This window comes from Lepus europaeus, chromosome 1, assembly GCF_033115175.1.
Source record: "Lepus europaeus isolate LE1 chromosome 1, mLepTim1.pri, whole genome shotgun sequence".
In the NCBI taxonomy this organism is placed as follows: domain Eukaryota; kingdom Metazoa; phylum Chordata; class Mammalia; order Lagomorpha; family Leporidae; genus Lepus; species Lepus europaeus.
In genome coordinates, this window is record NC_084827.1 from 37,938,377 (window position 1) to 37,965,117 (window position 26,741).

Here is a 26,741-nt window from a genome sequence, read left to right on the forward strand (position 1 = left end):
TGCTGACTGTATAGTATCAATTAAATATTAGGAGAAAAGGATACAAGAAGTCTCAAATATATTCAGTCACCCACTTCATTTAAGTTAAATAATAATGGTGATAACATAGTGGAAAACAATTAAAGCGGAGAATCTTTGTAAGTTGACACCCAATGTGCCTTACTCTATACTGAATTTATGTTTGAGGTAATATGGAAAACGACCATTACCAAAGGAAAAGGATGAATATGTACTGAGAGAGCGATTATGTAGAAATAAGTAGTTTCTTAGTGTAAAATACACTAACTCTTTGCCATCTTATTATAGAACCAGCTGATTCTTGGAGTGATGGGAGTTGATGTGTCTTTGGAAGATATTAAAAGACTGACACCACGTTTTACAGTAAGACACAATTTACTCTTTTGGTAACTTTCCTCTTTTAGAACTTAATTTACCATAACCATAAACACTTAAGTAATTCTCAAAAATTAAGTAAAATTATCTTAACAAGGAAAGCAAATGGTTAAGAGCACCCTTAAAATGTGATACCAGGTTATTCTTCAATGTGTTATAAAATGTGTATTTAATAATTGTTAAAAAAGTATAGATTTTTGATTGTGTCTCATTGATCTCTATCTAAACCTTTTTGATTATTTTTCAGCTCTGCCCCAATGGCTACTATTTTGCAATTGATCCTAATGGTTATGTGTTATTACATCCAAATCTTCAGCCAAAGGTATTTATATCTATTATTTATTTACAGTCAATAATGTTTTATAAAATTAATGATTAATATTCTTAATAGGATTGTCATTTTTAAATTCACTAGACAACACTAAACATGAAAGAACAGTCTGTAATGGGACTTTCTTCTTGGATATAACAAGACCATAGACACTAATGTATGCAAGTGTGAAAGCAGTTATCATTTTTTCTTGCCAGTGTAGCTGAACTAATATTGCTACCTAAAGACAGTGATTATTACCCACTGACCATCAGTTTCCTACATCCCCCTGGTGACTGATTAAGGCTGTATGGTAGTGAAAGACCTTGCTCCAGACGTGGGTGTGAACCTGACAAACATCAGCAATGCTCCTCTAAGTACAAGCCAGTTTCCATTGCTCTTCTCTCTGCTTTCCATCTCCAAAGGGTTTGTCTTTATACCTCTAGCCGCCTTGTAAAGTAATACAGGAAATTCAATAAGCAAAACACATGTGATGAGCGTCACAAATAGGAAGTATTTATTACCAATGATTTTCTCTGGAAGGAGTAAAATTCCATAGAGGAACCATTTTATTTTATTTCAAATGCCTATTTTGTGATATAAAATATTTTCGTAACTTACCTCATTCATATCATTTCACTGTTCATTAATTCTTCACAGGGTATTGATGGCAAAACGTATTTGGAAGTAAAATTAGACAAAATAGTATATCATAAATGCAGTTTTATGAACATCTTTTAAGTTACAGTTTCACATTGAAGATAATACTGAAGATACTTTAAACCATGAGACTAATGCATGCTATTTCCTTCCCAGACATGGAAATAGAAAATAGGCCGTGTGTTAGAAAGCGCAAATGAGTGCACATACACGCATACATAAAATCGTGTCATTTAAATAGTGTCCAAATCAATAATTAAGAACCATTGATACTGAATGCAAAAACATTAAATTAATTGCATTTTGTTTTAATATAATAAATAATGTTACATGTTGTGATTAATTTTCTATTGAATTCTTCTCTCTTTGGAACTTATTTACATATAAAATCCATCATGATATAAATATAGCAGCTAAGCAAATATAACTACTAACCAGTGTTTATTATGTTTAATATAATGTGACTATATTTTTCTGATTTGTTTGAGAGACAGAGAAACTGACAAAAAAAAGAGAGAGAGAAGTAAACAAAGGAAAAGAGTTCTCATCCCATTTTACCCCCAGATTCCCACAATGACTAGAACAGGGCCAGGCAGAAGGCCAGAACTGGGAACTTGATCCAGGTCTCCCATGTGGGTGGCAGGAACCCAGTTACTTGAGCTGTCACCCATGTCTCCCCGGGTCTGCATTAGCAGGTAGCTGGGCTGAGGAACCAGAGGGTGTTGTGGAACCCAGACACTCCAATATGGGATGCCACTATCTTAACCTCTAGGCCAACACCTGTCCCATAAATACATTGTTTTTATATAAGTATTACATAGGCACTGTTTTACATCATTGCTGACTCTCATGGGCCTTTAACTACATGTCATGTTAAATTCTCCTTAGTAGAGTTGTTTACCATTAGGTGATCAATCTATGACTTTGCCATAGCTAAAAATCTTTTATCTTTTTAAATCACAAAAGAAATTTAAAATTTTCCAATATTTGGTCTTTGTATATCCGATATCTCCTTAAAACCCCCAGCCTCAACTGGACTGCGCGCTCAGCTCTCTGCATCTTTGCTGAGTTGCCCGCCTGGCCTGGCCGGGTGTACTCTCCACTCACCCATGCAGCCCCCCCACTCCCCCAGTCTGAGCGACTGGGCACTCTCTCTCTCTCAGGCCCTGTCTGGAGAGGTGCCCATCCATCCTTACAGATGTTCCTTCCTAATAAACCTTGCTATTTTACCTCCCACTAAAAAAAAAAAAAAAAAAAGATTATATTCCTCAAAGTAAAATAATTTAAAAGGATAGAAATGCAATGTGCTTAATTTTTGGAAAGATTTCTAAATTTATAGCTACTGTATTCTTAAACTCCCCCCTCAAAAGAACTAAAATATATCATAGACAAATGAGAAAACAAGAAAAATGTACGTATGGTGGACATATATAACTCTATCATCTGATGGTAATATCATTTAGATTGTTTGCATAGTAAAGGAGAAAATTATTAGTATTTACATATTTGTTCTATATGTTGTATAACTTTCCATGTCTTTCTCTCTTTTTGTTTTTTCCTGAATCATTGGAAAAGTAGTCTGGGACATATTATCTTTCACACTTCCCAAATACATACTTTTCCAGGGGGAAAAATCAAACATTAATGGTTATTTTGCTTAAAAATAATTTTTTACTAGTATGAACATCTTTACTTTTTAAAGATATGTTTGAACTTTTATTTTCTCATCATAAACTCTGGTAGCTATCAAGTATTTTGAATTTTAATTACATAAGTTAGACCTGTTTCTAGTCAAGGAACTATCTGATCAAAATTGATTACGGGATGGAACCTTCCTTACTTGTGTCAAAATGCAGTGTGAATGAATTACCATTTTTCTGTTGCTCCAGCCTATTGGTGTAGGTATACCAACAATTAATTTAAGAAAAAGGAGACCCAATGTTCAGGTAACTGTAAATGCAGACAGACATAGCTGTGCTTTCAAATGCGCTAAATCAGAGTTGAGATGAAGCTTACGTTCTTAAAGCCTATGATTAAAGCCGTCTTTCCTGACAGCAAGCGCCCAAGCATGAGATTTCTCAATCAACTGGGGCCAAGGCATTATTAATGGTGGCAGTGGGTACGCACTGGCTAACTAAAGATTGCTTAGTAAATGATGCGATTGTAATGTTAACAATCAGAGTAATCATAATGAGATGGCATCTAAAAATATAGTTGTTACTAGTTTAAAATTAATGTCAAATCCATGTGATCCTAACAATTTGCTTGTAAAATTATTGACTTGTAAGTGAAAATAAAAATACGGTTTCTAATTGACAGTCTCTGTAAGTCATAAATTTCAAGCCCAGATTTCTTTTAGTTTCTAAAAATGTAGTTTTGGATTAGAAGTTATAGGAACTTCTCTTCAGCTAAATAAAAATATTCAGCATTAAACATAAATAGTGTGAGTTTTATTGTCTGGCAAACTCACTGCAAACTCTTGTCAACAGGAGTTAAAAGTTATGTGTATACATATTTCTATATGCATACTAAAATATTTAACATAAAAGGATACATTCTACAACTTAGTAAGAGAATTTTAGGTTCTCTAGTAATATTAAACATTATTGAAGATTGTATATGTAAGCCTACCTTTACTTAGAAACAAATAATTTTGAGAGGCAGAGGGAAAGAGAGGGATGTGGAGAAAAACAGAGTTCACTTCCATCTGCTTGACCCACCCCCAAATGCCTGCAACAGTCCCAGGCTGGACTAGGCAGAAGCCTGGAACTACGACTCAATTCAGATCTCCCAAATAGGTAGCAGGAACTCAACATTTGAGCCATCAACACTCTCTTCCAGTGTTCACCTTAGCAGAAAATTGGAATCAGAAGCAAGACTGAGGCATTGAACCCAGTCACTCAGATGTGGAATGGGGGCAGCTTAACTGACACCTTACCCTTTAGGCCAAGTATCCATTCCATATGTTTACTGTTTCTTTAAAAATACTGGTGATATTGGGATGGGCAAAGAATAGATATTAAGAAGAGGTCATAAAGCTATGAGTTGGTGAACTAGTTTGGTTCTCCCCCAGCAGCTAACTCTGTATTCTTTTGCAGTTCACTAAATTCTGTACTCCTTCAGTTTCTTCACCTGAAAAGGAGGATTGAACTAGTCATTGCTTTCTACCCTACACAGCATATTAAATGTACCTAGGCAGTTAAGTCGATGAAGTGAAAACTTCCATTTCCTGGAGACTTCTGATTTAATTGGGCCAGGAGTGGATCCCATAACTCAGTAATTGTTAAGGATCCCAGGTTGTTCTGAGGTGCAGTCATTGAACTGTGGTAGAAGTTTCCGTTCTCTTGGAGCTCCAGGACTCCACGGCAGTCTTGAGTTTTATGTCTCGGCATATGAAAGTCTTTCTATTTTCCTTGATTTCTGTAGAGATTAAAACTAGGGTTATGCCTGTTTGACATGTTATATTGTTTTGTTACTCTTTGTGCATGATTTTTTTAATTTATTATCTTAAATATTACTTTGCAAAGTCATGTGCATTTTAGTGACTTTTTATTTTTCTAGCCATCTCATATTGCATGAAAATATTATGACAGAAGTATAAAAAAATAAACAACCTGCAAAATGGTTTGTTTTATTTTTTTTTTTTTCATTCTATGAAAACCCCAAATGGCAAGCTAGCAACCACAGAATTTTCCACAAAAGTCTCAATTTGGGGCCGGCGCCGCGGCTCACTAGGCTAATCCTCCGCCTTGCGGCGCCGGCACACTGGGTTCTAGTCCCGGTCGGGGCTCCGGATTCTGTCCCAGTTGCCCCTCTTCCAGGCCAGCTCTCTGCTGTGGCCAGGGAGTGCAGTGGAGGATGGCCCAAGTCCTTGGGCCCTGCACCCCATGGGAGACCAGGATAAGCACCTGGCTCCTGCCATCGGATCAGCGTGGTGCGCCGGCCGCAGCGCGCTACCGCGGCGGCCATTGGAGGGTGAACCAACGGCAAAAGGAAGACCTTTCTCTCTGTCTCTCTCTCACTGTCCACTCTGCCTGTCAAAAATTTTAAAAAAAAAAAAGTCTCAATTTGGGGAATAATTTTTCAGTTATAAAATAGTTACAATACTACTAGTAGCTGCTTCAATTTCAAATTTGTTAACAACATTGCCTTCTGCCTCTTCCACAAATGATTGTGGTCATCTGTCCATTTATACTCAGATGTTACAATTGAGAAATATTATTCATTTAAACTATCAAGCAAAAATAATGGGCACACAGGCCCTGATGCCCGCTCCTGAGAGACTCTCTCAGTGCTTTCTTGTGAGCCTATGGTACTTCTGAATGTGTCAGGCACTTTGCCTCTGAAAGGACGTTGACAGCGTGGTAAGCCAGATTGCCATTTAAAGTTCAAGTTCTGCACTGACATGGCTCTGTTATGATTTCATTTTCTTCTCTGTGTCTTTGGATGCTGGATTGGGACATGACCTGCATATTGCCAATGCTCCCCGATAACGCCTCCTCCATGCATGCCGTTTGGGTCTGGTCATGCTATGCATTATCCATTGCATGTAAGATCAAGATTCTTCTTTCTCTTTCCGTTTTGTCATGTTGATTACTTGGGGCTTTGTGTTGCGGTGAGTTTCTTGAATTTTTTTTTTTTTCCTTTGATGTGACGGTATTTGTGTGTAGACTTATTTCATGAGACTTCAGTAAGCCATTCTGAAAAATACCATAAACTTGGAGAATCCATATGTTAGGAACTTTCTAGGTTTTGTTTCTGAAACAAAGACTTAGAAGGCATTTCAATATTGATTTTTTATTTTCTTGTCATGAAACATGTTAGTCACTAGCATTTGTTTCTGAGGCAAAGTTGCTATCCAACCAATGGACAGAAATTTCACCTTTGAAAAATATAATACTTATTTTGAATGTTACAGAAACTCCTAGTCTCCACATATGAGATCGTGTAATATTTGTCCCCCATGCTCATAGACGTTAGAAGTAGAATGGTGATTATCAGAGGCTGGAGAGTGATGGGAAAGGTTGATTAATGAGCACCAGATTATAGTTAGGTAGGAGTTACAGGCTCCTGCATTATATTGCACATTAGATGACTATAGAAAATGTTCTGTATATTTCTTTATTAAAAAGCAAACAACCTAGAAGCTATGATTTTGATGTATTACCATAGAGGTAAGTCAAGTGTTTGAGAAATTAAATATATTTGCCCTGACTGGATGTTACATTATATATGTACATATATATATATATATATAGATTTGTGTATATATATATGTACATATATATTTATTCCTGCATATATATATATATTACCCCATAATATTACCCCATAAATATGTATGTGGTTTTTAAAATAAATGTAATGCCTGTCAATTTTTTAAATATAAAGTCCATTTCCTCTGGGAAAATATTTTGGAAGCTTCTAATTATAGTATTAGAATCCATAAGCAGTGAATTTTTTTTCACAATGTCAAAGCTTATTTTTTAAAATTTGCTCTTATAAATCCTCACAGGAATAAAATGTGTTCATTGTTTAAATGGAGTTACTTTATGAAGAAGACATTTTTGTCATCATAAAATAGATATATGCCATGTATACTGTGTTATTCAGTGTCCAATAAAATATGTTTAACCTGAAGACATTGTAAATGATTGTCAGTGTCTTGAGTAGTCCATCCTATTAAAGCAGTGTTTAAAATAATGATGTTCTACACATCTTCTAGAAGATCCTGTGGGGCCAATGTTATAAAATACTCTGTGGGCCCTTGCATAACACAACATAGCTTTTATTTATTACTTCTAATTATCATATTTGAGCAATATATGTTGCAATAAACATTAAAATCTAGTTTCTAAAATTTTTCAGTTGTAAAATTATGTACATAACACACATGATAATTGTGCTGTTGCATTGAATGTTGAAATGTTAACATGGCACATTACTTTATTCCATAAGAGTTATAAAGGGATAAGTATATTCTGCTTGTTTATCCAGTAGTTCAGTAAGTCTTCATTTTGTGGGTGTTAGATTAAAATAATATCATTTGGATAAATTTGGCAGGCTAACAGTATAACTCGATAAAATTATATAAATAACGTGTCTTACTCCACAGTGAATTTTATTATTAGACATCAGCAAGAGGAAGCAGGAAGTAGGAAACAGTTTTTAGTGAACCCAGAGGTTATTATTCTCATTATATTTCAATTGCAGTAGGCAATCATTGTTAAATACTTTATGACTTGACCACAAATTTTTCTCTTACAAAATTTTCACTTAATTTGAATTATTAAAATATAAAATTTATGAGTTTCAAAAATATGAAGCAAAAGTGCATCTTTCCTTGGTTTTTCAGGAGGAAGAATAGGTCTGATGGTTTTTGTTTTACTTAGCAAATCCAAACCTAGTTTTGTAAAGCATTTTCACTTTTGTAATTTCTTGTTTCTTTACAAAATATAAATTTAAAAAGCATGCTTATATGTTGCCTTAGTGTTGTTGCCGAATAAGTTATCTGGTGGCTGTATTTTGCCTCATTGCAAAGATATCTCCAAAAATCATTTACCCACACAACTTGTAGTTGTAAATATAATATGTAGTACAACACTCTGAATGTGACTCTCTTCAGTTGGTGATTAATAAAAAGGTGCTGCATTCAAATATCACTCTCTTGTTTTGACTACTTAGTTTCATATATTTTATATGAACACACCATTACATAATTTTAGTCAATTATTAATGGACCTTAGGTAAGTCATTTTACTGAATTTCATAAGCATCAATTCGATTGCTGTGTGGCAGCATCCGTTTTTAAATGTCATCGTGCTTAGTTATGATTGTTTTCTGTGTAGAACCCCAAATCTCAGGAGCCAGTGACATTGGATTTCCTCGATGCAGAGTTGGAGAATGACATTAAAGTGGAGGTGAGTGTAATCAATGCAACTCCACCCATATCTGTGGAGATGCTTTGTGTGTCACAGTGACTATCAGGAGATGTGGGCACAAAGGGAAATGTTCTTTGTCTTAAAAAAAAAAAATCCTTGAATCATGAACTCCAGCTTTCAAAAGATCATCTGCAAAGGAATAAATATTTTATGATGAGTGGACCTTTAGTTTTCTTCATTTCTTTTTCCAAGGGAGAAAGAGATGTTAACTGTTTCAACACAAATGTGACTTGTAAACTTCGATAACAAGCTTAGACCTAGAAGATGTCACTGTTCAGCTGAAAGAAAAGTTGGAAGGGACCCAGCCACTCAACCAGGATGAGCAGCATGAGAAGAAAAGCTGCCCTGTGCTCCCGAGCACCCTTTGCTTGATACTTTCCATGTTGTTTCTAAACCATGTCATTGTCTTTGAGAGAGTCTTTTATAGTAACAAGGACAGTCACATTAAACACAAAAATAACATTTATTGAATATAGAGCTTATAGGAGGGGTCTTCAAAATATTAATGGAAAACAGATAGTATAAAGCAGCTGTGCATAGATTGCAAAAAATGTTGTCCCCAAATAAATTTATCTTTTAATTCCCTTTTCCATGAGCTTTTTGAAGTGTTCTCATACGTCAGTCATGGACTTACAAGCGCCTTTGAAATAGGCATTGAATGTCTCTTGTACTGATGAGTGGTTTGCAGTACAGAGAAATTTATTTAGTTTGTCCATTGTGAGTCAGCCAGTTGGTAGCAGAATCATTCCTTTGCCCTCCAAAGCTCAGCCATTTAGGATTTTTTTTTTCCAAATGGATTACCTCCTTTTCTTATCTATCCAAAGGTTACCATGTTTTTTTTTTCTTTTTTTTTCTTTTATATTTTATTTTATTTTATTTTTTACAGGCAGAGTGGACAGTGAGAGAGAGAGACAGAGAGAAAGGTCTTCCTTTTGCCGTTGGTTCACCCTCCATGGCCGCCGCGGTAGGTGCGCTGCGGCCGGCGCACCGCGCTGATCCGATGGCAGGAGCCAGGTGCTTCTCCTGGTCTCCCATGGGGTGCAGGGCCCAAGGACTTGGGCCATCTTCCACTGTACTTCCTGGCCACAGCAGAGAGCTGGCCTGGAAGAGGGGCAACCGGGACAGGATTGGTGCCCTGACCGGGACTAGAACCCGGTGTGCTGGCGCCGCAAGGCGGAGGATTAGCCTAGTGAGCCGCGGCGCCGGCTGGTTACCATGTTTTTTAAAAAATAACTTGTCACAGTATGTTTTAATTTGTACTTGACTCAAACATTTTGCACATTTAACCTCTCAACAGAATTTATTTATTTACTAGGAAGAACATAGACTTTGTAGTGCTGGAGTATTTTAAGTGATTCGTGAATGTTTCTTCTAAAGCATTTGACATCATAAAGTAGGAGGAAAAACTGGAGAAGAGCTTGGTTTCTAGACCCTAACTCCACTGAATGACCTTGTTGATCTCATTTAGTCTCTAAGCTTTTGCTTTCTCTCAATCATTTACTATTGTGATTGAATGAAATAATACTTGGAAAGAGCTTTGCAAAGGGTCTGGTTAGTGCCAAATGCTTTTATCAATGAGCTCTCATATGTGGATGCTCAACTTAGATGGGGAGCCGTTAACTAAATTATGATAACCATGTGCGTTTTTTAAAGATTTATTTATTTGAAAGAGACACAGAGAGCGAGCAAGAATGAGCAAGTAATCATATTCTTTAAATTCAGATTGTTTACACCAAATTTATTTACTTGTTATCTGCACTTTTTAAAGTTAAATGTAAATCACTGGTTGAGATACATAAAATGAAAAATAAGTTAAAGAAAATTCTAAGAATTTGCAGCAGACTGGTTCTTGGTTATTCTGTTTTCTCTCTCTTAAAAAATTTACTTATTTAAAGCAGAGTTAGAGAAAGAGAGAGAGAGATCCATCTTCCATCTGCTGGTTCACCCCACAAATGCCCGCGATAGCTAAGACTGGGCCACAGCTCAGGAACCTTAAACTCTATCGGGGTCTCCCCTGTGGATGGAAAGGGCCCAAGCACTTCGGCCATCTCTGCTACTTTTTCATGTGCATTAGCAGGGAGCTGGATCAGAATCAGAGGAGCCAGGATTCAAAGCACATTGTAGGTTCTACCTTAACTTGCTGTGCCAGACTGTTACACTTTGTGAATAAATATGACCTTGTTCATTTTTAAGAAGTTTAGAATTTTTTTAAGAAATGCTATATTAAACCCAAGTAAGTTTTTATAATTTTTTCTACCCCTTAGGTTTTTTTGTGTGTGTGTGCCCTGTCCCATATGACAAATAATCATAAAAACTAAAAAGTATAGAGAATACTCTTAAAAATTGCTGTATCACATGAAACAGGTTGTGTGAGTCAGGCAGAAATTCTGAGCATTCTATATTAACTGCTAATTCTGTACATCCATGTACATTTCCATAAGGTAGTTGATCATACTTTTATTAAATGTCTTAAAGAAACTAATGAGTGACTGAAGATTGTTCACTGGGAATGTTTTCATCTTCTTAAAATAATGTAAACTGACTGTAATGTAATAACTTGGAAAAATTTTCCACTGGAAAACTGCAGTTACAGGTACAACCAACTCACTTTTATTCAGTTTTAAATAAGGCAAAAATCTTGAAAAATCAGTATTTAATAGTTGTACTTTGGTAGGTCAGTTTGGTTCCTGGAATAAAAATAATTATTTCATTTTTCCTTAGATTCGAAATAAAATGATCGATGGAGAAAGTGGAGAAAAAACATTCAGAACTCTGGTTAAATCTCAAGATGAGGTAAGGATTATACTCGAATATAAAAATATACATTAAGAACAGTTGATATTTATTTGTCTTTCATATTGACTCAGTGTTTACATCAGGACTGTCTAATAAACAATTATTCTTTTTAAAGAATTTTTGAAAGATCAGTTTATTTATTTGAAAGCAGAGTGACAGAGGAGGAGAGAGATTTTCCATCCACTGGTTCACTCCCCAAATGGCCCCAACAGCTAAGGCTGTACAGGAACTCCATCCTGGTCTCCCACACTGGTGGCAGGGTCATCTGCTGCCTCGCAGGTGCATTAGCAGGATACTGAAATGGAAACAGAGCTGCCAGGACTTGAACCAGCACCCTAGTAAGGGATGTGGGAGTCTGGAGCATCAGCTTAAGTTGATGCACTATAATGCCTATTGTCTGGAGGGAAATTTCCACAGATACATTTTTTTACCCTCCCCTTTTTATAAAATTATCTTATCTTTGCATTCTTGATGTATTATGTTATTAACCATATATTATTGAAATTGTATTTTGTGTCTGTTGTTTCATAAGAAATAGAACACAGTATAACTTTGTGACATTTAGACTACACTAGCAATGCAAAACTGAACTTCATATTTAAAGGCTTTATATTTTATATGATTTATAGATCATATATATAATATATATAATAATCCTATGTTCTTTTGACATGTAAGAGCTTTTTTTGCATAAGACATGTGTCTGTCCATTATTAGTTGCATGTGGAGTACAGATATTCACATATTTAGGAAAATAAGTGAATATTTTGAAAAATATGTAAGATCCAGAAGCTTGTGAGCTGGAAATTTGATTTAAGCTTTTCTGTTTAACTTTTATCCTCTCTCCACAACCTCATCCTTTTTAGATGTACATATATCTCCTGAATTTCTCAGCAGCTCTTTCCCTAAGAGCAACTTAGGATCTAAATACGATCATTTGTTAGCACATGGCTTTCCTCACTTTAATATCTTTATGAGATGTCAGCACTGTGGCTCAGCGGGTTAATGCCCTGGCCTGAAGCTCCGGCCTTCCATATGGGCACTGGTTCGAGACCTGGCTGCTCCACTTCCAATTCAGCAATCTGCTATGGCCTGGGAAAGCAGTAGAAGATGGCTCAAGTCCTTGGGCCCCTGTACCTGCATGGGAGACCTGGAAGAAGCTTCTGGCTCCTGGCCAATTGGGTAGTGAACCAGCAATGGAAGACCTCTCTCTCTCTGCCTCTCTTCTCTGTGTAACTCTGACTTTCAAATGAATAAATAAATCTTTAAAAAAAATAATATCATTATGAGTTCCCAGTACCAGAGTACAAGGGGAGGTGTATAAATTCCAGTCCTTGTTGAAGTGTCAGCTCTGTTTCCTTAGACATTAGCCCTGCTGCTTACAGCCCTACTCCCTAGGAAGGTTGGAAGCCACAGAACGGCTCTACCACCTTCTCAGGCCATTTCACTATAAGAACTCTTTGGCCTTGTGTATTCTTTCCTCAACTTACAAAGTAATTTTTTTCCTACTAATTCACATTGCTGTTTTCCCTCTGCTAGTTTACTGTAAATTGCTGTTTAACTGCAAGCTGTTTTCCATCTTTGACCCTTTGGGTTTTACTTTGAGCACGCTGTCCTCAGTAAATACAGCTGCTCAGCTTCTGTTCCTCCGTGGCTCCCCCTCCCCTCCACATTTCTGTGTCTTTGTCTTTGCATTTCAAGGAAAGTTGTTATTTATTCTGTGAATGAACACAGTTTTTATCAGTATCCTCTTTTTTTTTTTTTTTTTTTTTTTTTTTTTTTTTTTTTTGAGAGACAGAGACAGATATAGGGAGGGAAAGATTGACAGAAAAGAGCTCACATCCAGTGGTGCACTCTCCAAATGCCCACAACAGCCAGGGCTGAGCCAAGGCTGAATCCAGGAGCTGGGAACTCAATCCAGGTCTCCCACATGTGTGACAGGAACCTAATCAGTGGAGCCATCACCTGCTGCTTCCCAGAGTCTTCATTGGCAGGAAGCTAGAATTGCGAGCCAAAATCAAGAGTCAAACCCAGGCTCTCTCATGTGGTACACAGGCATCTTATCTCATGTCTTAACCACTGAGCCAAATTGCTGCTCAGTGGTTTATATTTTTATTTATAAATTGCTGCTCAGTGGTTTATTATATTGTATGCTTTATAGAAGATTAAAACAATTACAACATTATGTGTACATCTTATTCCTTTAAGTTTTTATTTATTTTCATTTATTTGAGAGATAGAATGAAAGAGGGAAAGATATCTTCCATCTGCTGGTTTGCTCTCCAAATGGCTGTAACAGCTAGGGCAGGGCCAAGCCAAAGGCAGGAGTCTGGAATTCTATTGAGTCTCCCATGTAGATGGCATGGACCCAAGTAGAGTCATCATGACCTGCTGCCTCCCAAAATATGTGGTGGTAGGAAGCTGGACAGGAAGCAGAGGGAAGACTTGAACCCTGGCACTCCAAAGTAGCAGGCAGGCATTCCAGGCAATGGTTTACCTCTTGTACAACACCTGCCCATATTACTCTGATTTTAAGATTCTATCTGACAGGAAATTTATCTCTGTTTATCCTATTGTGGTATTTGGCAGAGACATTGAAGATGCGATGCATCTTTCACATTACAATGTGATTTCGGGTAGTTTTACCCAAAGAAGCAATTTCAATAGTCTGAGGTCAGAAATTAATTGTGAAGCACGTAATTTTTGTTGTAGGAAATCACGTAACTTTTCTTTACATCATTTTCTTTATCTAAGAGATAGGAAAAGCCATCTTACCACATCTCACAACGCTTGGCACAATGAGTTTGCAAGTAATTTTAAATTCCACACAAATGAAATGTTTCCCATGGAAACTGTCTTCACATGTGACCTGTTGAATATTTTAACCCAAAACCTGTCTCAAATTAATTTTTAAACATTTTTCTCATGGTCATGTCTTCCAGGAATCCAACTACTCTGCTGAGAAGTTCATGCATGCATCAAAAACAGTTTTTTAATTTTATGAATAAATAGTCAAATCTTTAATGCATATGCGCATACCCTCATTTTTTTATCTATTGTGGATTTTAATGGTACTACTGAAATGTTTAAAATTAGGATTAAAACATCACTTCTTAAATTTATGCTCAATGCTGTGATTTGTGGGAATATGAAAGCCATTTGTATTTGTTGTATGTACTCCATCAGTAGTGCTTTGTAACTTTTTGCTTGGACTAGTACTAGAATGCATTTGTACTTTTTCATACAAAAATTTACTGAAAATAGTGGAACTGAATGTTCTGACTCCTATAACAATTTCCTAAAAAAACAAATTTCCAAGTTAGCAGTTGGAAAATAGATTCTTGACTGTAGAAAATTAGATACTCACAGTGTTTAACATTATGTTTGATCACTTTATTACAAATTGACAGCTGGGCAAGTTTATGATTTCTTCTGATACTGAAAATGTTGCATTGTGATTTCCTGATTCAAACTGTTTCTCCAATTAAATTTTTGTTAATACATAATACTTGTACATTTTTAGAGGGTACAGTGCAATACCTCAATACATATACATAGCAGAAATCATACAAACCAGCCTTTCCATCCCCTCTCTCTTGGTTTTGAATACATTATGAGGTACATTATTGTGAACTGTAGGCAGCCCCAAGCCCCACTGGACTGTGGACCCCAACTTGTTACTTCCATCTGATGGTGTTCGGTACCTGTTATCTGACCTCTCTCTTCAGATAACTATTTTTGATGCTGTTATTCTTATAACTTGCGGAACAGCACCTCCCTGTTTTGTCTGAATAGTAACAGATATGTAAATACTGTTTCTTCCAATTCTTTTAAGAATTTTAGTAGTCTGAAAACCTCCTTATCAATCCATTCCCTCTGCCATGTACTACACTATGCACTTAGAAAGCCTTAGGGACACTTGGTGTATAGAAGCAACTGTGCATAGTTGTTATAAAAAGCAATCTGTCATCATATGTTTTCCTCCGCCTTGATAGCTTAAGGATCTAACCTCCTCCTTTAAGATTTATTCGTCATCAATAAATTTTGGAAATTAATAGTTTCTGTTACTGAGATTTGGTTAAAGGAAACAATGACTTTAAAGTGGTTAGCATAGCCTAACACCAAGTTAACATTTTAATATAAGTTTCTGTTTTGGTGAGGATGATGAAGCTGGATACAGCTTAGACAAATTAAAAGTCAGACATGTGTCATTAATGTATTTGGTGGAAGAAAGGACAAAAACATCCATAGCTCTCTGTAAAAGTCTGTAAGCATGAAGTTATTTAGCTTTGTGCTTCCTTTCCCTGGTGTATTTAGATGTTTTCCTAACCTTCAAGGATACTGAGTAATCAGCCTCTTGTGATATCATAAAAATGCCATAATGATAGCTTAGTAAGTACAATACTGTGATTATCACGTGACTGATCTAAATATACTGAATGCAGTAACTGTTAGATACTCCCACTTACTCTTAAACATACTCTAGTATGGAAATACCAGAGCCTTGGCTAATATTTCATAGTGCAGCTAGATATGGTTAGTCTGGTTTGAATTTCACACAACATACATATGTATCAAAACAACGCATATGCGCGATTTTTATTTATGTTAAACTTTTTAAAATTATTTTTCACAAAATGATGTTTTTAAGTATTTATTGTCATAAACTAATAGGTTTTGCACTTTAAAGCCCTAAAACTTTTTCATTTGGATATTAATTTCAGTCCTAAAATTTTGCTTCACACACATACACACAACAGAATAAGTAGGTGTGAAATAGAATAAATTATGCATTTGTGAAGAGGGATATTGAATGACCACAGAATTTTAAAGCAGATGCTATTACTATGCTCTTCAAATAAATTATTAAAGTATGTAAGGTATTTGGTCTTTCAGTTAAGACGCTGATTAGGATGCCCACATCCCATGTCAGGGTGCCTGCTGAGTTCAATACACAACACCAGCTCCTGTTTCCAACTCCCTGATTAATGTGCACCCCGGAAGCAGTGATGGCTGTCATAGTTTGGTACCTGCCACCCACATGAGAGACATGGATTGAGCTCCCCACTCCCAGCTTCAGTCTGACCCAGCTAGTGCAAGATTTGCATCCTGGTCTCTGCTCATAAATAAATAAATAAATAAATGCTTTTGAAAAAGAATGTCAGGCAATGATAACCATGTCATACTTTTTTCTAGAGATATATTGACAAAGGAAACAGGACATACACGTGGACTCCTGTCAACGGCACAGATTATAGGTAATTAATGATGTTGATAGGTACACTGTGGGAAAAGTGCGTGGATAAGTGTCTATCTTTAATCTTTAGTGGTCCATTCTCCAATGAGTGAATATAATCTTTAGGTTTTCTTAAGTAATTTTAATGCAACTTTCAACAAGAAAATTATTCTTTGTAATATAAGTTGTTTGAAGTTCAGAGTCTGATTTTTCAGAATGGTAAAGGTAGAAAGAAACTATGAATATAAAATTTAGAAGTGAAACTATGTATGATAATGTATATTTACATTAGGAATCATAAATATTGAAAAAAATCCCTATACTATGTAATGATCTTGCCACGCCCCTAACTTAGCCACCTGTTCTGAAGTGATGTTCTCCAGCTCCCTCAGTGTCAGAGCTACAACATCATCTTAAACTTGAGATTTGCTCATAACTTTCCAATTACCAGATTAGTTTTCCATCTGCTCCACTAACAGCCCAGTTCCAACAGTGCTTTGGCTCAACTGAGTTGTGAAACCCCTCTGTCCCTTCTGACTTGTCGCTGCCTTGCCCTCTTCCTGACTTTGTGCCTCCCTATTCTGCAGAAATTTCTTGGGTCTCATTGTTCGATTCACTTGCACTCTGTCCACTCCCTTCATCACATTCAGGTTTGGCAAACCAGTGTGGCACAGTGCCAGTCCTGGTTATCTGCAAATAATGACCAGCTCCACACCAGTACCTGTCCTTTTAGCTGAAAGTGACTAAAGAAAATACTCACTGACTGGTATATCACCTAAAATTCATGACATCTAACCACAAGTGAGCTAGTTGAGTGGTGCGTGGCGAACTCTGTAACAGTAAATTTGAGGTGCTTCTCGGTTACTTTAGATAGCTTCTCTTCCAGCCTGTGACACGTTGCTTCCATTTTCTCTCAGGTGACATCTTTTTTGCTTCCCATTTTACTGAGAAAAAAAGCAGAAGTGTCAGAGGGAAGTCCCACTCCCACTGTGCCCAAGTACTCACATCCTTATGTCCATCTTCTATTTCTACTCCTGACCTCCACACCACAGCAAGGATCTTAACACCTGAGTTACTCTGTTTCATTTCCCACCCCGCCCCCTGCCCCTACCAAACTTTTGCTGTCACTTAGCATAACAGGACGGGGTCATGGCCACCAGTGACTTAAATCAGCTGGCCTCACTCACCCTTAGCTCTCGGAATGGATCTTCCAGATGCTGCACTGAGTCCGCTCTGGTTAAGCCACATTGTCTTCCTTGCTAATCCTCATGAACGCTGGTACCCTTCTTCTATAAGGCCCTTGTACTTGCAGTTAATTCTGCCCAGAGTGACCTTGTCATTCCCTCATCTTGTTCAGAGCTTCACACACTTTCCGTCTCCTCACCAAGGCCTTCTCCAGCAATCCTATCTGAATCCTCCTGCTTCATGTTTTCCATAACCCTTGGCACACCACACACACACAGCATGTACATAGAAACTTACCTGCACTCACTCTCATTGGTCCTCTCTCACTTCTGAGTTCTCAGAGGGATAGGGATTATTGCCTGCTCCACTTACTTCTGAATCTCCAGCTCATAAGACAGGGGCTCGTAATAGGCAGTGTGCAGATACCTACAGAATTGAGCGGTTTCAGTTATGAAGAAGTTGAAGAGTTTTCAAATTGGAGGAATTTTCAATCTGTCTCATCTTGTCAGTTTCATTCAGTGGTGTCCAGAAGTTCTACTGCAGTGTGAAAGGGTGGAGGTGCCTTTGACTACATATTGATCTGCATTTAATATGTAACCTAATTAGAATACTGTGGTGTAATCAGCAATTCCACTCCTAATAAAATAAAACCAACCCCCCAGAAAATATAAATAACTTTTTAGATGAACCTACACATTTCCTGGAGCTAGGGATTTCCTTGAGCTGCAGCTTGTTCTCGCAGGAACCTGTCTCCTTTGTGTTCCTAGGATGCACGTAGAAGTACTGAAGGTGAGAGAGTACACAGCATTGTCTTCACACACTGCGTGCCAGTGTTTCTGCACTTTCAGTCTTTGACATAGTCTTAGATTTATTGAGACATACCAAAATGACTGCTTCAATAATTTTATTTCTTTCCATCTATGGATTCCTGTCTCTGATGTCCATTCTGGCGTTTCTTTACATATCCACAATCTTCAAGTATAGACAGAAGTCATCTTTTTTCATTCCTCATTCTGGATTCTTGCCACATTTAAGTTTTGGGATACACTTGTCAAAAGGCGTCGAGAAAAGAGATCTTGGAGCTGTGTCTCTCGAGAGGCTGTGCACTGTGTGGGAATGTGTTCCATGCCTTTGTTGCTGAGATGACGTTCTAGGTTAGAAAAGCTGGGTCTTTTTGATCCAACAGTGAGTCAGCGGCACCTTGGTCCTACTATGTGATAGGGACCTTTGCGGGTATTTTCAGTTCTCATGCACCCTCCTTTTAGGTATTTAAAATTGTCTTGCAAGTGTCCTCTCCACTCAGTACCTCCATCACAGCCCCAGTGGTAGTACACACACATAGTACAGGCAAATTAATGTTCTTTTCTCTGGTTCTCACATTCAATCCCTGTTTACAGAAACACTGGTCTCTTCCCATTTTCAACCAAGTTAAATGGGGTCTTCAGCTCCGCTATTCACATCACACATTTCCATCACATCCTGTCAGCCCTGTCATTTCTGCCATTTCTCTCACCATGTGAATCTCTGTTCTCCGCAAAGGCCCCGACATCCCCACTTTTGCATGTTTTTCTCAGGCATAGCTTCCCAAATCTCCAGCTTTGGGCCATATTAGGTCTGCTTCCATTGCAAATACTTCTCCCAATTTCTGGACAAACCAACTCACAAATGAAAATTTAGAACAACATATCACATACAAGTAGGCTTTGGTTTAATGAATAAAGTACCAAATTGTACCTGGTGATCCCGTGTCCTTAAGCCTTGGCTTAACATAGGTACCATATTTTGTAATAAAACAATTAACTATTTTAGTAGAAAGCTTTCTCTGTTTTAATGAACTGTTTCTTTTTATGGGGATAAATGATTAAGTTGAAGAGTATGGCATAAGTCTGTCTAAATCAGGTAACCATGTTTATGTGAGTCACAAAAACATTGCATGGGCTGTACCATCCATCTGGTGGTCACTTGTTTTACTAAACTTTAAGAGGAAATAAAGCAGTCTTGGTCTATTGGTTTTATATGGAGAGAGACACAGCAAGCATTGCAGGTGACAGAGCTGCTGAGTCAGAATGTTGGTAAAGATCTTATCTGGCAATATGTTGAAGAAATGACTTGACTTGAGATGGAAATAATTAAATTAAGTATAATTGAATTTTTCTGTAGCAAAAGATTATAGCTATTAATAACAAACTGAGATTTACAGCCAACAAAATGTATATTTGATAGGCCAATTTTAAAATTCTGTTGTGTTCCTCACAGGTTTCCACGCTGTTTTTTATGGTACATGACATGTAACCCAAGCTTGCAGAGTGACACTGTAGCAGTTGCATGATATACAGTTATCGGTTTCAATTAGAAGTTTCTCTTAGCAATAAGTACTGATGGAGCCATAAAAGTGTCCTAATTTCCCTCGAGAGGAATTTGTAGGAGGCAATCTTCAAATACTCAGTAATTCTGCTCTCCGTTCTCTAAATGGCAAGTGAATCATGAAAGGTCATCTTACTCTCAGACTGATTACATTGCTTCTTTTAATTTTCATCTCTGCCTCCTCTTAAAGGGTGTTACCCATAAAATTAATGTGGAAATCTTCATTAAATCTATGTAGCATTTTATTTCCCTGACCTTTTCTCATAAGGAAAGTGGATGAATTACTTAATGATGGAGAAAGATTTGGGAATTGGAAGTAACAAGCGTTCACTCATTTTGCTATCTTTATTGCATAATAAATTTGAAGCAAATAAACCTCTGCTTTTTTCTTTCCTGTACATAGAGTGGATTTTTAATTTATACGTTTAAGAAAAGAAGTCTGAAATTGTATATTTCATTCTATTCTATCTTGTCCATGAACAATATATAACCCAATTACAGTTTGGATATCCATCCCCAAAGCTGGGGATACATGAGGCTTGAGTGGTTAAAAAAAAACTCTGCAAATGTCTAGAAATACTCAAAAGCCTAGAAATGCACACCTTTTCCTGTATAACATTAACATCTGGAGTAAACATTAAAAGTGATTGTCAAATTGCGCCCATAGTTCTCATTCAATAAGTATGGCTTCTGGGAAATAGTGTACATGTTAAAGGTACCCTCATATTTGCCACAGACAGCTTACAAGTTTCTTTCTATATTCAATGGCTAGCAAAGGTCATTTGCACTGCACATGTGGATGTGGAATATTTAATCATGCCCTGAACAAGAGTACTAGCCGGTATTGGGGGTAGAAGAATCACTTACATACATTTGTGTTATTAGAAACCGCGTGATATTCTGACATCATTTAACAGTTCCCACACATCCTGCATTTTGTTCATTGGCAATTTCAAAAGGAAAGTTACCTACAGGATGGCTTCTTATTTTTGTGCAGTGACTAAGGTGAGATTTGATGACAGGCTTGTCTGACATTCCTTGTGTCTAAAGCATCCTGGATTCAGGCTAATGCTAACCCTAGAACTCTCCTCCAGCTTGACCATCTACCATTAGGCCAGAGTACCCCCATGACTCTTGCAGATTACACACTCAAGATGTATTTCCCATTGAGCCTAATAAGAAACTTCCAGATAACAGAGAATATCCATAGTAAATGAGCTTGAAACAAATACCACGCTCTCGTGATATAACTGAGTGAGAAACAATTGGATGAGCAAACAGTCTCTATTAGTGCTATAAAGGAATCTGAATTTGCCCATCAGTGGACACTGGGGAACCTACACAACAATTAGAATGTTAAAACCATAGGTGTGTGATCCCTTAACAGAGTATATTTCAGATAGCTCTATGATTGTCCAATAGTCATTCATGTTAATAATTCTTCCATTTGTATTTTAATAGTGTCTGTTTGCTGCAAAGCAGTTTAACAGTGTGTATAACACATTAAGGAGGGAGCATCCAATTAGTAGGATATATGTACTTATTTAAACCTACCCCTAGTGTTCATCTATTTTTGTCAAAATTCAAAATATTTAAATATAATCTTCTGCAAATATGGTAGGGATCAGTGACATTTCCTCCTCGGCTAATTTATGGTTATATCTAGTAGCTTATTTCCCACTTGTCTTTTCTGGCTCCCTATACCGTAGGCAGTTGGATGACTCTGGATGGCAAGCCTGAAATTAAGGATTCAATTTGCTGAATGCATTTTTCTCGTCAAAGTAATATGTCTTTTCCTTCCATGAGGAAGATCTTTGGATTTTCCCATGAACTTGATGTGTCTTTTTTTTTTTAAGTTATGTTTCATTTTTGTTTGTTTGTGTTTATGCTTCTCTTGTTTCTATTGCAGTTTGGCCTTGGTATTACCAACCTACAGTTTTTACTATATAAAAGCCAAAATAGAAGAGACAATAACTCAGGCCAGATGTAAGTACTGTGAAAGCAACTCCAGGCTCTATTTGTTATCTCCCAGTATCAGATGTTTAAATACGTCTAGATTTTGGAATACCCAAGGCTTCTACATTTTAGTAGGTGTGATTACCAAATCGGCAGCAATGATTCTAACCCATTCCAAACATGCAAGGAACAAGAAATATTCTACATGGATAGAATATGAGCAGGTACTCCAGTCTCACTGGCAGTCCCCTCCTCCCTTCCCTGCCTTGCTATGTGCTCATAGAATCATTGCAGTGCTGTGTCCTCTGTAGCTGTCATTCTCAAGATCTGCTAGCTGGCGCAAAGTGTTTCACATGCTAATTATCAACATGCTCTCTAGTCATGGCACTGTAAAGCTTTTCCTTTTCTGATCTTTCCTTCTTTTTCATTTTTCTCTTTTGCATTTGGCCAGAATAATACTGTGCTTGGCAATTAACTTTCTTTTCATAACCCAAATTAATGTCTCAGTAACTCCAATGGACTAGTTTGTATTTTCTTTAAGCATCATTTGGAATGTGGAGTAATTGTTAATAGTACATATTTCTTTTAATTCATCTTAATTTTGTTTCTGGTGACTAAATTTAGTGAAGTCAAATGACCATCATATCCTTTGCACATCTCTCAATTATTATTGACAATCTAATTTTCCTGTTAGGAAGAATTAAAACACAAAAAAGTACAAATCTTTTTCACCTAACTTTAAAATAGTTATGCTCATTTCTTTGTCAGTTATGTTTTGCTGTCTGCAGGCCTGGTGTTCATAACCCATTGTGGCTATCTATTAAACATTTATATTTTCACTTTCACTTGATAGATATGATGGTCTTTTAACAACCAGCAATTTTGCATGAGCTAGTTCTTTACTTGATACATGTGAGGGGATAACTAGTGAAGTCTTTGATGATAGGTAAGTGCTTCTGTATATAGCCTGACATTGGTACTGCACCTGCATTTATCACTTCGCAACACAGGCCCTAGAAATAACCACAGGACAGAGAGGGTAATCAGTCAAGATGGACAGGACAGACTTCCCAGTCTTCAAACCTAGGTGTCTTTTCTTCAGACTACAGCTGTACATAAATGAACCTTTGATCTATGCACAATATTTTTATTCAAGAAAGTCATTGAATAAAATATTGTTTGTGACCCCCTTTGCTTTACCCTCTTTTTTTTTTGTTTCCCTGCTTTCTCTTTCTGATGGATTTTCACAGCAAAAAAGGGCAAAATGAAGGGCAAGTATTTTCTTGTTGCTCGATTTCTTTCTTTTAGTACACTTGAAAATTCCACTGATATTTCCATTCCTACTGGGTATTATCCTCCGTGCTTCTCATGTGCTAGATTTTCCTCCATGGTCACTCAAACCTGGGCAGCAGAAAGGGGGGAAGAATTTGCTTGTGTTTCCTATGCAATCTGTTTCACATTCCAGTTGTTTTCTTAGAATTAAAAACAGGTGTTTTTTATTCTTGTACTTACTAATTCATACCTCATATGAAGAATGTTATTAATTCACTAAAGATATTAATGAGCTTGCTAAGATCATTTTCTTTGTCAATGTTGATAAATTTCACACTGAGATTTTAAATAAAATACCTATTAGGTAATATTGATATTCTCATTTTAAAAGACATCTTGGCTATGGTAAGGTTAGTAAATGGGAAAATTATAGTGTTTCCTCTGATATAATTATTACAACAGATGCTGTGAAGTTAATCTGTGTTATGATTTTATTATAATATTGGGAAGCATTGAGGACCTTAGTATTCATTGATGTGTTTCAATTCTAGGATATAAGTAGTGTATTTTACATTTTTTAAAAGATAATCTTTTAGTACCTTCCGTCATCATAGAATTTCAGAAAGTATGCTCCGGGTTGCCTCTCCAATCCCGTGCCATTATCTTTTCAGATTCAGAAACACTGAAACCGGATAATTTTGAAGAATCTGGCTACACATTCCTAGCACCAAGGTTGGTTTTTCTTTTCTTTTCTTTTTTTTCTTGGCACTTGTATGCATTGGAGGCCTTCAACAACAATCTGAATTGGGGTCAATACTGCTATGTGTTAATCCCATGTCAAATCATAGAACCAACTTTAAACAGAAATGTTTGTTCATTTAGATACTTACTGAGCAATTACTATGTGCTTCAAAGTGTGCTGACTCACGTATACAGTGGTGAATGAAACAGATACAGGCTCTGCACTTGTAGCAGTAGCACCCTATCTGATAGTAATCATAATGGAGAATTTTATATTTTCACTGATGAGTATATATACAAGCTGCTACTGCAGAAAATTTGTGAAAAATGAAAGATGTGTACTTTTGGTGCAATTTTGAAATATATGCATAGTTTTTTCATAATACGCATTTTCTATAAACTTTTTGAAGTCCCTGGTATACACAAATGTGTATTGTGTATCTCTGTACCCTTAGATATACATAGATATGGGCAAATCTGTATTTGTAGCATATGTCTGCAATGTTTGAACCTTGTGATTTTTTTTAAATATTCAAACACAACTGTATGGGAAAACATTTTAGTTTGTTATTATTAATTTGTTAAATTTGAGATGCAGAAAAACAGGTAGAGGGCAGGAGGAAAAAAGATTGACAGAGCTCCCATCCACTGGTTCACTCCCAGATGGCCTCAACAGCCAGGAGTGACTAGAAAGCCCAGAGTCAGGAAAGGGCTAGAATCCAACTAATTGAGCCATCACCCCTACCTCTCATGGTCTGCGTGAGCAGGAAACTGAAGTCAGGTGCCAGAGTTGGGAATTAAACCCAGGCACTGGGATATGGGACAGGGGCATTTCATATAGGGACTTAACCACTGAGTCAGGTGCCAACCCTGAAAACAAAAATCTTAATACAGTGATATTGACTCACATACTTTTTCACATGAACATTATTCCTCCTCATTTTACTTCTCTCTCATATAGTGCCCTCTCTCTATCCCTAAATAGTCAAGTTTTGATGTGTTAGCAAAATACGTAGACACAATATGCAAAAAGACTGTTAAAGCAGCTCTCTTTTTCAACTGTCTATATCTATGGTGACATTTTTCTTCATGTGCCAAAACAAAATCTTGCAACTTATTGGGTACAGATGCGTATGTGTCTTCTCTTAAGTTAGGAATTAAAAGGTAATTTGTTAGTATATAAAATGGTACAACTTTTTGTTTACCCGTATCTTAAATTAAGTTCTCATTAACATTATTAATATTCAATTATATTCAGCAGCATGAAATATCAAACTATTTTTAGTACCTCCAGATATACTGTAAAAATTTGATTTTAGAATCTGATATCCTAAAATATACTTTTCCCCCCCAGAGATTACTGCAGTGACCTTAAACCTTCAGATAATAACACTGAATTTCTTTTAAATTTCAACGAGTTTATTGATAGAAAAACTCCAAACAACCCGTCCTGTAAGTATGTATTAATACACAACAATTGCTTCGGTGCAGTTATCTCCAAAAGGCCTGAAGTCTTTGTATTATTGTATCATATTACTATAATCATGTTAGTTTGTTGGTGATGTGATTTATTTACTGCATGACTTTTTAACGGCAAAATAATTTGAGCCTTAACTTTATATATGAAAGAAATGAAATTTCACCATTAAATAAAATCAAGTTTTCAAAACATAGTAATATATATTTGCAGTAGCTAAATGTAAACAGGGTATGCTTTCCTTAACTACTCTCAAATTTAGGATAATTAATTTTGTCTTATCTTTTGAAGATTTCTTAATTGCTCCTGCTATGCAGAGGAACATATAAATTTTTATGAGTCTTCACATGAGTAGAATAAGAAACAAAAATATAAAGATATATCACTTAATGTTTTCCTTTTCTTTCTGACATTATGTTTTGATCACAGTTAAGTATATATCTTCAAAAGAAAAAGCAAGCTGTTATTTCCCAATTTATGGAGTAAAAAAGTTCAGCTAGAGAACCAAAATTTTAGTCACTCATTTTTAAACATTATGCTTGTCTTTCAGATAAATGTGCATCATTCATACTATGAGACTTCATAGAGATTTATGGATTTTTGGATTTTAACATGTTTAAAAATCAAAACATTTCTTTCCTAAATATATTTATTGTAAAAGCACTGTCAAGAACAAATGCAATTTAATGGAAATCAAGAGAGGAAAACCAAGTAAATCCAAGTTTACTTTAGTGGATATAATTTGAAAGAAAAAAAAGAGCAAATACATCTAATTGACTTTTTGTGTTCTCTTTCTTCCTCCCTGTCCCTTGTCTCTTTTCCTTCCTTCTTTCTTTTTTAAAAATCTATCAAGAAGCACCAAACAAAGCACTTTATTATCAAAAACAAAACAAAAACCTTTTTCTAAAGCTGTCTCTGAAATTTAGATTTCTCACATAGGAGAACAAATGTCTTCCCAGAGCCTCCACTTTGGCAGGAATTAGCTAGTGGCCTCAAAAGCCACTTCGAAAGCCAGTTATGGGTAGCTGGTCTACATTGTTCATGCTTGGACATAACTCTAAACTTTTCTACTCATTGTGCACCTGCTCTGAGCATAGCCTTCTAAATGTTATTTTATGTCAATGTTTATTTCCTGTTAACAAGTGATAGGCATTTCCAAGAGAGAACTAAAATATAGGATTGTGGAATCTTTTTTAATTGGATACAAAATTATATAACACTCTCATACTCCTTGCAAAGATGAGTTTTTCATAAATATTTCAGAATACCATGAAAATTGCAGTCATTCAAAAGAATGTGTGAAAAAGATTTTTCACTGCCTCTAGTTTCTAGAGAAGTCTAAATATGTTTAAAAATAGTATTTCCAGTGTAATTCATACTTGTGTTGTCTGTTCCCATCTTTTTATTTCT

The 26,741-nt window shown here is 36.4% G+C and overlaps 1 protein-coding gene across 2 annotated transcripts in view; it reads left to right on the forward strand.

The window, feature by feature from the left end:
- CACNA2D1 (calcium voltage-gated channel auxiliary subunit alpha2delta 1) overlaps positions 1-26,741 on the forward strand; it is a 521,978-nt gene that overhangs the window by 471,058 nt on the left and 24,179 nt on the right. Inside the window, exons 17-24 of one of the 2 annotated variants that reach the window (XM_062209404.1) lie at positions 307-381; positions 641-715; positions 8,212-8,283; positions 11,026-11,097; positions 16,297-16,358; positions 21,795-21,871; positions 23,785-23,845; positions 25,209-25,306. In XM_062209404.1, coding sequence (XP_062065388.1) covers positions 307-381; positions 641-715; positions 8,212-8,283; positions 11,026-11,097; positions 16,297-16,358; positions 21,795-21,871; positions 23,785-23,845; positions 25,209-25,306 — 592 coding nt within the window. The remainder of the gene's footprint in view (positions 1-306; positions 382-640; positions 716-8,211; positions 8,284-11,025; positions 11,098-16,296; positions 16,359-21,794; positions 21,872-23,784; positions 23,846-25,208; positions 25,307-26,741) is intronic. The other variant, XM_062209489.1, reaches the window with a different exon arrangement.